At 53.1% G+C, this 12,095-nt stretch overlaps 1 protein-coding gene across 1 annotated transcript; it reads right to left on the bottom strand.

Moving 5' to 3' along the window:
- Nucleotides 1–658: 658 nt before the first annotated feature.
- Nucleotides 659–10,964, bottom strand: OTOP3 (otopetrin 3; the record flags this gene model as incomplete). The annotated part of the gene is given in 9 exon segments (XM_081271790.1): nt 659–829; nt 1,943–2,745; nt 4,625–4,743; nt 5,008–5,066; nt 5,625–5,761; nt 5,850–6,266; nt 10,202–10,243; nt 10,246–10,359; nt 10,925–10,964. Coding segments are annotated over 9 exon segments (1,902 nt in total).
- Between the last annotated feature and the right edge of the window lie 1,131 nt (nt 10,965–12,095).

The following is a 12,095-nucleotide window of genomic DNA, read 5'->3' as shown; positions in this document are numbered from 1 at the left end:
GGAATGGGTCTGTCCGGGCCCACAGCACTGCCCAGGAGGACCATCCTTCCAACCATGCCTGGAGTAGCAGTTCTGTCCCCAAGAACAAATGCCACAAAGCTCAGAAGTGATCGATCAAACAAACAGGGTTTATGGCAGCAGCAGAGAGCTGTTGAACCCCACCTGGCAGTTAATTAACGAGCTCATTAAGAGACGGGGTGTGTGGGGAGAGGCGGGGCTGCCTGCCAGTTCTGAGCCACACTCAGGCCGTGAACCCCTCCCAGGGGAGGAAGCAGACCCCTGGAGGCCTGGCTGGGGAGGGGTGGCCCTCTCCAAAGCCCCCAGACTGTGTTAGTTAGGACTGGCCCTTCTCAAGTGTAGCACAGGGCCTCACCAGCCTCCTGGGGTGTACCCTTGGCTGCAGGGATTGGTGAGGCAGGGGCGGCCGTGTGCGCAGGCCTGGACTTGGGCATCTGAAGATCAGTGTCCAGACTCTGCCCTTGGTCTTGAGCTATAGTCAGTCTTCTCCGGTTGGCAAGTCTTGGGGAGGAGAGGGCTTTGGGAGCCCCAGGCTTGTCTCTGTACCTTGGAATGAAGCATCTTCCCAGAGACTCCAGGTTGGCATCTCCCCTGCCTTGGCACTTCAGGGTTTTGCTGAGGGTGGTTTCCTGAGGCAGCCTCAGGCCCCCAAGTAAACCTCCACCAACCCTCCCACAGAGTGCATGCGGTAGAAGACCCCCAGAGGCAGGCCAAAGTTGACGATGGTGAACCACGTCCGGTAACCGTAGAAATCCTTTTCCAGCCCATTCTCAAATTCTGGGTGTATGCCAAATGCAGGCATCATCCATAGCTGGCAGGAGGGAGAGGGGGTTGTTGAGTGGGGGAGGGTTCTGCCACACCCCAAGTGCTCAGCTCCCTTGGTTCCTTTGGCCCTGCCCCACCCCATCAGCCTTGGGCTTTGGGAGCAACCTCCTCTGCCCCCATGTCCTCCTGTTCCCATTCCACAGAAGCCTGAGCACCCCCTCATTGGCTTGTCTGGGGCCAACCTGAACTCCAGATGCATCCTGAGCCCCAGGGCAGCCTCCAAACATGACATGGCAGGAATTCCCAGCAAGCAGCCTGGGGACTCCCCTGTACCCTGAGCTCAGGCTTCACTCTTCTGCAGTTACAGCCAGCCCCTCCCCTCCCACCCTCCTGATCAAATTCTACCCATTTCTCAAGCCCCAGATCAAACCTCCCTGAAGCCTGCCTTGACCACTCGGGCCCATGCTTTTTTTTTTTTTTTTTTTTTTAACTGAGCTCCTAATGTAGTTTAGAGCCAATTTATTACTTGTTCTCTCTATGGACCAGGGGGTCTCATACCTGGGGTGTTTTCAGGGCATCGGGGGTTGGGGACCAAACAACCCTGCACTGCCACTTATAGGACCTTTGGCAGGTCAAACAACCTACACCCTGGTCTCTTCATCTGTTCAGTGGGGACAGTAACAGTGTCTTTTGTGTAGGGTTAAATGTGAAGATGTTGCATGGAGAGGTGGCCCTGGAACTTAGCAACCACTAGAAGCTAAGCAATTGTCACCACTGACTTTAATTAGAGATTTAAAAAAAATTTTTTTTTTTTTTTTTAGTAGAAAATCAGACACTTGCACTTGCTGAGCTCTTCTTTTGACCAAATATAGTGAATGGTGAGTTCAGCAGTAATTTTCTAATCGGTCCCCTGGGTCTCTCCAACTAGACAGTAAGTTTCTGGAGGGCAGAAATGTTACCCATGTGTAAGGAGAATTCGCTCTCTGCTCGGCACATTTATTCGTGCTGGGCAGCTGACAAGAGCTGGGGTTGACACTCCCTCTTCTCAAGCATCATCGTTCTAGTTAGAGAGAAGCATGTGACCTTGATGCATCACTTCTTGAGTCCTGAATCTACCTGCCAGTTCCACACCAGCCCAAGTCCCAGCCCAGCCACTCACTGTGATATTGCAGAGGATGAGGAAGAGTGAGATCTCCTTGAGAATCCTACGCTTCCAGTTGAGGTGGTTGTAGGAGTGGATATACGCCAGGGAGGCCCTGCGCAGGTCCTGGCCCAACTCGAGCAGGGAGCCCCTGCGGGGAGGCTCGGCCTGGCACTTCCCTGCCGGGCCCTCCCAGAGCGGCCGGCGGTGCAGGCCCTCGATGATGAAGAGGTTCTGGGCGATGTGCTGCAGGATGAGCAGCAGGGAGTAGGCCAGGATGAGCCGGTTGAGCAGCTCTTGCGGGTGAGTGGCCACAATGGCCACGATGGAGAAGTAGGCAATGCCCACCTGGCCCAGCGCCGCGCCCATCAGCAGCACCACGTCCAGGCTGCGGGTGGGGTTCTTCAGCGTGTCCAGCTCCCGCTCCTCCAGCCCGTGGATGGCCGTGCCCGCCAGGCACGCCAGGCTCATCGCGGGCAGCACAGCCACGTAGAAGGCGTAGTACAGGGTGAAGTACTGGCGCGCAATGGCCGGGCCGCTGGCTTCGATCTGGAAGAGCACGAAGACGCACACGCCGGCCACCAGCGCCAGCAGGCCCAGCAGCGGCCCGAAGATGGCCCCGTGCAGGTGGAAGGGTGGGGTGCTGGGGCGCGGGCCCGCGTGGGCTGCCAGGCGGCGGCCCACATTCCTCCACATGACGAACAGCACGGCACAGCAGATGAGGCAGTACTCGGTGCTGAAGGGGTAGAGCATCAGGTAGCCCTTCCGGAAGACCTCGCACACGGTGGCGTTGAGGCACAGGCAGGTGTTGGTCTCGTTGCCTGGGAGGGGGCGGGGCGGAGGGGGCAGACTTCAGGAGGGGCCGGCTCCCAGGTCGCAAATCACTCCTGTCCCTCCCCCTTTTGGAACATGCCCCAGGTAGAAGGTTCCCAGCCAGCTGCTCATTTTACAGCTGTGGAGACTGAGACCCGGACACAGAAACTGGAAATCCCAGAACGGTCTTTCTTTCCCAAAGGGGGTCAGCCAGGAGCCAAGCTTACGTAAAGCATTTTAAACAGGATTCCTGGTGCCAAATGTCACCCCACAAATTGCTTGCCGGGCCAGACAAACCTGTAATTTACATCGGAGGACCTGGCTGCCCCACCTGAGCCCAGATCTCAGCCTCAGCAACACACTCTTGGATGACAAGGACATCAGTGTCCTGGGTCAAGTGCCCTTCAAGACACACAGCATCATGGCCAGGGAGGGGCTGGTGGTAAAAATAACTAACGTGAATGGAATTCAGACTTTGGTCTATACTTCCAATTTTTAGGAGAAGCAGGGGAGAGGGGAACAAATTAAACGCCACCCCTAGGAAGCAACTGACAAATATCAATGATATTAGGAAAAAGGAGACTGGAAAGTGTCAACCCGACCCCTTGCATATATGAACCAATGTCTGCAAAAGACATTTCCTGAATTGGTTGGAGAAAGTGGAATATCGATCAATAAAGAGGATCAGGAGGATGAAAAGGAATTTTGCTGGCAATTACACTAGCATGTGGTAATAAAGGGAAATACATTTATTTTTAGAGAGGTGCATACTGAAATGTTTTGAGATGAAATGACACGATTTCTGTACTTTTGCAAAAAATAAAATAAATGTGGCAAAATATTGATAATTGTTACATCTCCATGATAGCTGTTCTTCAACTCATCTGTGTATTTGAGTTTTTTTTTTTTAAATATTTTTTAGTAGGGCTGGGATTGTGGCTCAGTGGTAGAGCGCTCGCCTAGCACGAGTGGGACCTGGGTTCGATTCTCAGCACCACATAAAAATAAAGGCATTGTGTTGTGTCCATCTACACCTAAAAAATAAATATTTAAAAAAATATTTTTTAGTGTTGATGGACCTTTATTTTATTCATTTTTTTTATATGTGGTGCTGAGAATTGAACCCAGTGCTTCACACATGTGAGGCAAGTGCTCTACTACTGAGCCACAACCCCAGCCCCAAGAGATTTTTTTTTTTAATAATAAAAAATCCATGATGTGCTTGCCTCAAATTCTCTTTGCACAGATTTTCTGAAAAATGTAAACAGACTGTGGGACATGCCCACAGCATCCAGGCATGCCATGATTTATGCAGTGGGTGTGTAAATGTGCGCGGGCAGGGCTGGGCTGCAGGCAGGGTGGGGAGTAGACTCACAGGTGTGGCTGAATCCCACGGATTGCAAGGTTCTCATGGGGTTTATGGGACACAGCTTCTAAGGTGAACGGTACAGAGAACTGGGCAAACCCAGGGAGATTTTTTTTTTTTTTTGCCCACAAATATTCCATCCCTCATGATATACCTAGGTACCTAAAATTATATTAAGAAAACATTTCTTTCAGGCGCCCCCCCCATTTTTGTAAGTGAAATGCAAGTATCATGGGTGGGGTGCATACCTGAAGGACTTCTCAGTGACTAGCCCAGCCAAGGATTAGTGGCTAGCTTACACAGGGCTACGTGGCTAGTGGGAATGGGCTGCTGGGCACCAGGTCCTGACGGGCACCAAGGTACCCAGGATACACTGCAGTTTTCTCTCTAATCATTATCTGGTCTCTAGAGTCGGCTCTAGCTCTACAACTCCTGAGCCTCCCTGGCTTCGGGGAGCATAGTGTGTGTGTGTGTGTGTGTGTGTGTGTGTGTGTGCTCGTGCAAGGCTCTGGTCTCTGTACCTGAGAACTTCTCCATGAGGGCGCTGAGCTCGGCCTCAATCTCGCGGTGCATGGAGTCATTGGTCACAGCCAGAATCCACAGCAGCAGGTTTGTGGCCAACGTCAGCATCAGGCCACACCTGGAGGGAGGTCACACTCTGCTCTCAGCGGTCTCCCCGGGTGCCCAGTCCTCACCATAGACCGCGAGAGAGTGACCATTCGGTCTCAAAGCCTGATCCCATGTGACATTAGGACTTCAGGAGCACCCAGCATAGGGACCACTGGGATGAATCCCAGACTAACCCACAGTTTCAGGTCCTTGCTGTGCAGGGAGGCTGTCGTGTGTGGGGGTCGGTGGGGGGCACAGAAAGCACTGCAAGGCTTTGTGGGGAGAGAAATCTTACCTAGTGAGGTTGGTCTGCACCTGAACGCAGTCCTTACAGTGTTTCCAGAGCACCCAGGTCTGAAAGAGACAGGACCTTGAACCCAGGGGCTGGTGGGGTAGTGGCACCATGGTGTGGATGCCCAGCTGCTTGTGTGTATTTGCCATGGAAGACACAGTGAGGAAGTGTGGGCTAGAGTCCTGGCTCTGCCATTTCTTTGCTGTGTGGTATTGGGCCAGTGGCAAAACATCTCTGAGTATTAATTGCTCCAGCTCTAAAAAAGGGCCAAATGCCCACTGTTATAGAGAAATGCCTACTTGGTGGGGGGAATAAAGGAGGTGATGTAAATGCAGCTCCCCACACAAGGCCTGCGCACAGGAGAAACTCTAGAGAGAGCTGGATGCCATTATGAAGGAGGCTTGTGTATCTGAGGAGTGTCCACGAAGGCACATGCCGTGTGTTGATGTGGGTGTGTGGATGGGACAAGGGAGTGGGTATCCCTGCAGGACTGTGGTGTGTGTGTCTACACCCTGGGTCTACACCATAGGTATTGCCTATGTGGCTGTTTCTGGTATAGTAGGTGTGTAAGTGTGCATATGGCCTGGGTGGGTAGGGTATGTCCCCAGGAGGTCTGTCACCTGGACGCCCATGAACATGATCTCGATGACGGGGAAGATAAGCTCCAGCTCTGACTTGCAGTGGATGTGGCTCATGTCGTAGCCCATGCGGAAGACGTTGAGGCAGATAGTGCAGCTGCCAAAGAGCACCAGGGAGCCTGGCCAGGCCAGGTGGGCATTGGCATCTTCCCCAGGACCGCTCTCCCTCCGGGGACATTTCCATCCACCCGGCACCCCAGCACTCACCCCGAACCCAAATCGGTCCCGCGTGAGGGTCCCGGTGGAGCACTGCGTGGGGCCGCCGCGTGGTGCCGGCGGTGTAGTAGAGGAGCCAGAGGAGGGACAGGGCCTTCAGCACGGCCAGCAGGATCCACACGTCACCCAGAGTGACCGCCACGTTGTTGAAGATCATGCTGCAGATGAAGGCCCCACCCAGGAACACCACGTTGAGGGCCAGCAGTCCTGAGAAGAGCTGCCCAGCCTTCTGGGCCTGCCTGTCCCGCCGCAACAGCAGGGAGAAATGTCGCACCAGCCAGGACTTCTGCTGGGGCGCACTGGGGGCCCCTGTCTCCTCGGCCCCCACGTTCCCGTGGTCCTCCTTGGCTGGGCCCGCTTCATTCTCCTGCACTTCTGCAGAGGGCATGGGTGGAGCCTCAACAGGAGCTAGAGAGGGACAAAGGGTCCTGGGTTCGTTGTCAGGTTGACATGGGTTCAATTTCCATCCTTGTCCCTAACTGCTGTGTGACTTAAGGCAAGTTATTCAATCTCTGTTACTGGAACACTGAAAATAATAGCAGCTGCCCATCTATGTTATGGGACCCAAGGAGGTTGAACCAGACCAGGGAGAGGGAAATGCTCTGTGTTGGACATAAATGTAGGGGATTATGTCTACTGGCTGGAGGACTACCTCCCTCACCCCTGGCTGGGCTGCCCCACTTCCTGACTCAATGTCAAGGAAACCAGGGACATCTGTATAGTGCCTGGCCTAGGTACTTCCCAGGGCTATGGCTTTTCACGAACAAAAGGCAGCTGGCACCCCGCTAACTTCTGGAAGGAATTTCATTCCTGAAATCAGGGAGCACAAGCAAGTGTCTTCTCTGCTTAGCTGGGCTATGATTGCCTGGTGTTGTGTTGAGAAGGATCCTGAGGTTGATTCTGGGCTTGGTAGGAAAGAATGCTCTGATATGAAATAATTTTCTATTGTGGGCACATGGGACACATATAAATGACTTTTGTAAGGTCTAGAGGATGCCTACTGGGTTCACAGTAGGAGTTCCTTCTGGAGACGAGATCAGGGAACTGGGATGGAAGTGGTAGGCTTTTCTCTACCTTTAATGTTCTAGTTTTTTAAAATGACACATTATTGATGTAATTAAAATTATTTTTAAAGCATATTAAGTTTGGGGGGGCAGTTCCAGGTCAAGTACATAGGACAGGCCAGGATCAGCATGGATGCCATGCTCTTGACTTTGCCAGAACTGACTTCCGTCTGTTCCTCCTCATCTCTCCTAGCTGTCCCATGAATATCCAGCCTGACTTGGGACACTATCCTTGGCCTTCCTCCCTCCCCGAAAATCTCTGGCTACTTCTTCACCTTCCCTGAGCTTTCACTCAGGACAGCTGCTTTGTCACCACCAACTTGGGCCAGATCTCAGGACACCCAATTCCTGCAGCTCTGAGCCCAGCCTACCTGCCCCTTTGGGCATTCTTCCCAGTGGGACTGAGCCATGGTTGAGAGCAGGGATGATCTTGCTGCTTCTGCATGCTTTCCTGGTGGCTGGGCTTCTGCAGGTGCTCTGGGTTCAGGGCTCTGAGTGCACACGGCCCCATTCTCCTGTTTCCTAACGTTCACTATCTCATGGTGGTGTCCCCATCCCTGCATTTCCTGGTGGAGAAATGGGCACCCCCTTGCCTCTCCCCTTTCCCTCACCTCTCCACAGGTGCCGAGCCTGTCCATTCCAGCTCCCACACTCCTTGATTTTTCTCAGCCCCAACCACTACTACTCTATTTAGAGGCCCCTCCACTCTCTCCTGCACCTGGCCTTCCTGCCCATGGTGCCTGTCCATACTGACAGCCCTGCAGAGGCAACCAGTTGCCCTTAGTGTAAAGTCCAAAGCAGCAGCCGTGGCCTGAATGGCCTTTCAGAGCCAAATGAGACAGCAGGTGTTTATATGGGCCTGGTGCACAATGCACTCAAGGCAGAGCAGCCATTGTTGTTTCCTGGTCTAGCCTCAACTTACCTCTCAAGCATGGTCCTCCGGCCCCACTCCCCTGCTCACCATCTGAACCATCCTGCTGCAATTCCCAGAATGCTCTCTGCTCTTGCTCACCTCCGTGTTTTTGCCCACACCTGGCCCTTTGCCTCCAATACCCATCCCTCTTGCCCCTTGGTGATGCCAACTTGTCCTTCAGGACTCAGCAAAGACTTACCTCTGCTATGTGGCTTTCCCCAACCCGTGCTCAGGCTGGGTGAGGACCACCCTTAGCACTCCCACCCACCCCTGTGGATTGCTGGCACATCACCCAGCATGCTCTATCTGAATTAGCCCTACTTTTTTCTGTCTTTCCCTTGAGACCCTGAGCTTCAAGAGCTTCAGTCTTTTTCTCTGCACAAATTCAGGAGATCTTCACCACACTGGGCTCTACAATGTAGCCTCTCTGGGTCCCCATTCTCCTACGTACACCCCCAGCAATATCACACCTTCTGCTCTTCTCTTCTGAAACAAATGGAATACTAAAACTTTGGCCCCTTTTTGAGATTTTACAAATGATTTTCTCCCCTCTCCCAGTCCATTCTGTCATCGTTGGCTAAATTCACCTACCTGTTCAGGTCCGTGGTCACACTGAGTACCTGCCCTCCACATGTGTCCAGGCCCAGCTGAAGGCTCCACATTTCTTTTGTGGTGTCTTGGCTTATGCCAGCCCTCCTGGAATGGCTGTGTCTCCTGCCTCCCTGCCAGCTCCCACCCATGGCCCTCCTCCATCCTCTTCACCCCTGGAAGCCTTCCCTCTTGACCCAGCTGCTGGTGGCTGTTTGCTAGGTGGCCACTCCTCTCTGTCAAGAGTTGGTGTGCACTGTCAGCATGCTATGAGTACCCTCAAGGTCAGGAGCTCCTCCAGGGTAGAGACCAGTCTTACTTAACTCACATCCCCCCCCCCAAACCTAGCACAGGCATGACGTTCAGTGACTCTGGAGTTTACAGGAAGCTTGCAGCACCAGAGCTGTGGACAGATACCCTCCCCATTTAACCCATTTCATCCCAATGTTGCCCTAGCGGCTTCCAGATGATCGTTATCTTTTCCTCCCAGGCTCCCCAGCCCAGACTGAGTAAGGCAGGGGCTCCCTGGGACACCTCCCTGCTCCTTTTCTGCCAACCCTGGCAGCTCCACTTCACCCTTCCCAGAACCTGCCAACCCCTCTGCGATCTGGTTATTCTAATGTTGAAGAGCTCAGATTCTGGCATTTTCTACCTTTGTGATCTTGGATGAGCTATTTAGACTCTCTGTGCCTCAGTGTCCTCATCTGTAAAAGGAATATACAACTATGGAGTAATAGCACTTGGTGCACAGGAGATGAGCAGTGATTTCTTGGATGAATAAATGAAGGAATTAATGCATAAAGCCTCTGTCACAGGGGTTTTGTTAGAATTAAATGATTCAATACACACAAGTAGACATAGAGCAGAGGATAGCTCAGAAAGCCCTCTGTGTTAGCTATTTGTGCTTTTTCTTACAGTTATTTTGGGGTCCTGGGGAAGAGAATTTCAGGAGTGGTTTTTGCTGGGATTGCAAGACTAGAGGGGACACTGATTCCTGGTCCTCTCCCTCCGGGCTTTCGCCCTGGGAGTACCTCCTCTCCTAGAGTTCAACACTCCAGCAACTGCTGAAGGGAACTATCTAAGGGATGAGTTAGGTTCACCTGCTGGGCAGGGTGCGGTGGTGGGCAGGTAGGGGTCCCGCAGGGACCCATGGGACCATGCGCTTGGAACTGACAAGGACTCTGCCGCCCCCTGGCTCGCTCTTGGCGCAACGCCAGTCCAAGGGAGCGCCAGGACATCAAACTAGTTTATGGATGGAGGTAAGAGGCGGGCGATGAAAGCCGCAGAACTGCCCGGGCGCGCCGCGGGACCAAGAGCATAGGACCAGCTCCAGAGGAGGTTGCTGAGAGTGGGCATGGATGCTTTGGGATTTCTTTCCCGGCCATTCCAGGGACTGCTGGCCAGGGGCAGCTGCTCCAGACCCCAGGCAGCTCTGATCCCATACCCCTTTAACCGCCTATCCAGGTTTCTTGCTTCTTCCTGGCCTCGGCGCCCACTTTGAGCTGTGCGGAGCGCACCCTGCTGATCCCTGTGCGCCCCAGTGGGCGGAAAGGGGGTGGGCGCAGAACCCGAGTTGAGGTCGGAGGCAGAGAGGGGCTAACCTCCGGTGGAAAAGATCACCGCTCCCGGGTCGCCCTGTCCTCTCGCAGCAATCCCTGCAGCACCTGAACCCCGCTTTGGAAACAGAGGGTGCAGTAAGTGTCGAGGCTGGTCCCGCGGGAATGTTCTACCAGCGGTCGGAGGGCGCTGCGGTGTAGCTACGGCCCAGGGAGCCTTACCTGAGGACTGGGCAGGCATCGCCGCGGGCCAACCACCAACTGGGGCACAGCGCCGACCTTCCGTCCAGGTGAGGTCCAGCGCTCCGGACCGATGCCCTCCCCCCGCGGGAATGCGCAGCCGCCGCTCAGGCTCCACGGCTCATCGATTTTTCTGTTGACTTTGGGAATCTCATTAATCCCTCGTTAATTACCTTTTCAGGGGCTCAAGCCCAGACCAAGGAGCCAATAGCGAGGAGGCTGAACCGGAGGGAGGGCCAGGAGGAGGTACACGCGCGGGAAGGCAGGGTCACCAGCCGGCGAACCGGCCTTGCGATCGCAGCCTGCCCTCGGGATGGGTGGAGTGGGGAACAACGTCCTTAGGTCCGCAGTAAAGGGTTCAGGACACATTCTCCTCTGGTGGCCAAGTTGAGACTGGGACCATTCCGTCCCAGGTCTGGGGTCACGTTATTCCTGGACCCTACTTAGTTAGCATCAGGCTGTCCTGTGGCCCACTTTGCAGGACCCTCCCTCTTCCTTAAAGCAAAAGCGAACTTTGGGCTGAAGACACCCAGACAAAGCTTCATTCTGACTGGGCAGGAGGCGCGATAGGAGCCTGGGGAGAAGGCAGCCTCTTGCGCCCTCTTCATTTCCCGATGTGGCCTCTGAGACCCACTGGGCTAATCCTGCAGGGTCCAGGCAGCTTTCCTCTGATATCCCCTGTGCTCCAGAAGCCACTGCTCTCACAAATGCCAGGTTCTCCTTTCCCAGCCCCCAGCTCAGCCATGGCCCCCAGTCTCTCTGGCTGGGAGGTCAGGGTTTCAGTCTCTAACTCCTCTGGTCTGCCTGCCTGCCTTCCTTCCTTCCTCTCTCACTCTCTCTTTTTCTTTCTACTGGCGATGGAACCCAAGGGTGCTCTACCACTGAGCTACATCCCCAGCCCTTTTTATGTTTTTTAATCTTGAGACAGGGCCTTGCTAAATTTTCCAGGCTGGCCTTGAACTTGAGATCCTTCTGCCTCAGCCTCCCCAGTCGTTGATATTGCAGGTATGTAGCACCATCCCTGGCTACCCCTTTAGCCTTTGGCAAAGTAGACACCCTAGCTCTCTGGAAGCCCTTCAGAGACTCCTGTGGAGAGAGTGGGTTTAAGGAGATCCAAGGGCGGGGACCTGACTTTCCCAAAGTCCTCCTAAACTAGAACCAATCTGTTTATATCTGTGTTATAAACTTGAGTTCCTGAGATTCCTAAAACATTTTGAGGGGAAGAAATGTTCTGCTGTTTATGGTTAATGGCTATAGGTGGTTCAGTGGACAGGAAGGATAACTTCTAGTGGAGACCAGTAGCACAGTAGAGTAACTGATTCATAACAAATCATTGAGTCTTTCCAAATAGGAGAAAAAAAGGATTTTGAATGCTCCCAACACAAAGAAATGATAAAGTGTGATAGGATGGAGGTACCAAGTTCCCTGATCTGATCATGACACATTATATACATGTACTGAAACACCACACTGTGTACCACAAACACAATCCTATGTCTCAGTTAAAAATATATTAATAAAAAGATCTGCTTGAAAAAAGTTTGAAAATTATTCTTCTTAGTAGAAAGGCTTTGGCTTTCCAGTTATGCAACCTTGGGCAAGTCCCTTTACCTCTCTGGGCCTCACTTTCCTTCTTTATAAAATGTGGACATTGGACTGAGTAGTGCCTCACCTTTCTGGTGGCTAGAGACACATAAAAACATTATTGCATGTGTATGTCACCTGAAGATAAAGAAAAGAGGAAGGAGGCAGCTTGAGAACGCCATCCAAACCCATCCCCCACCACCACCCCATTACCCACTGCTTAGATGGCCTGTAACTCAGACTCAATTTGCCTGGTGAAAAGGTGGAGGCCTGAAAATCTCAGGTTTTCCCG

Source organism: Spermophilus citellus (assembly GCF_964194105.1).
Source record: "Spermophilus citellus genome assembly, chromosome: 17".
Classification (NCBI taxonomy): domain Eukaryota; kingdom Metazoa; phylum Chordata; class Mammalia; order Rodentia; family Sciuridae; genus Spermophilus; species Spermophilus citellus.
The sequence above is the reverse complement of the archived record's forward strand: the minus strand, read 5'-3'. Positions and strand labels throughout refer to the sequence as shown.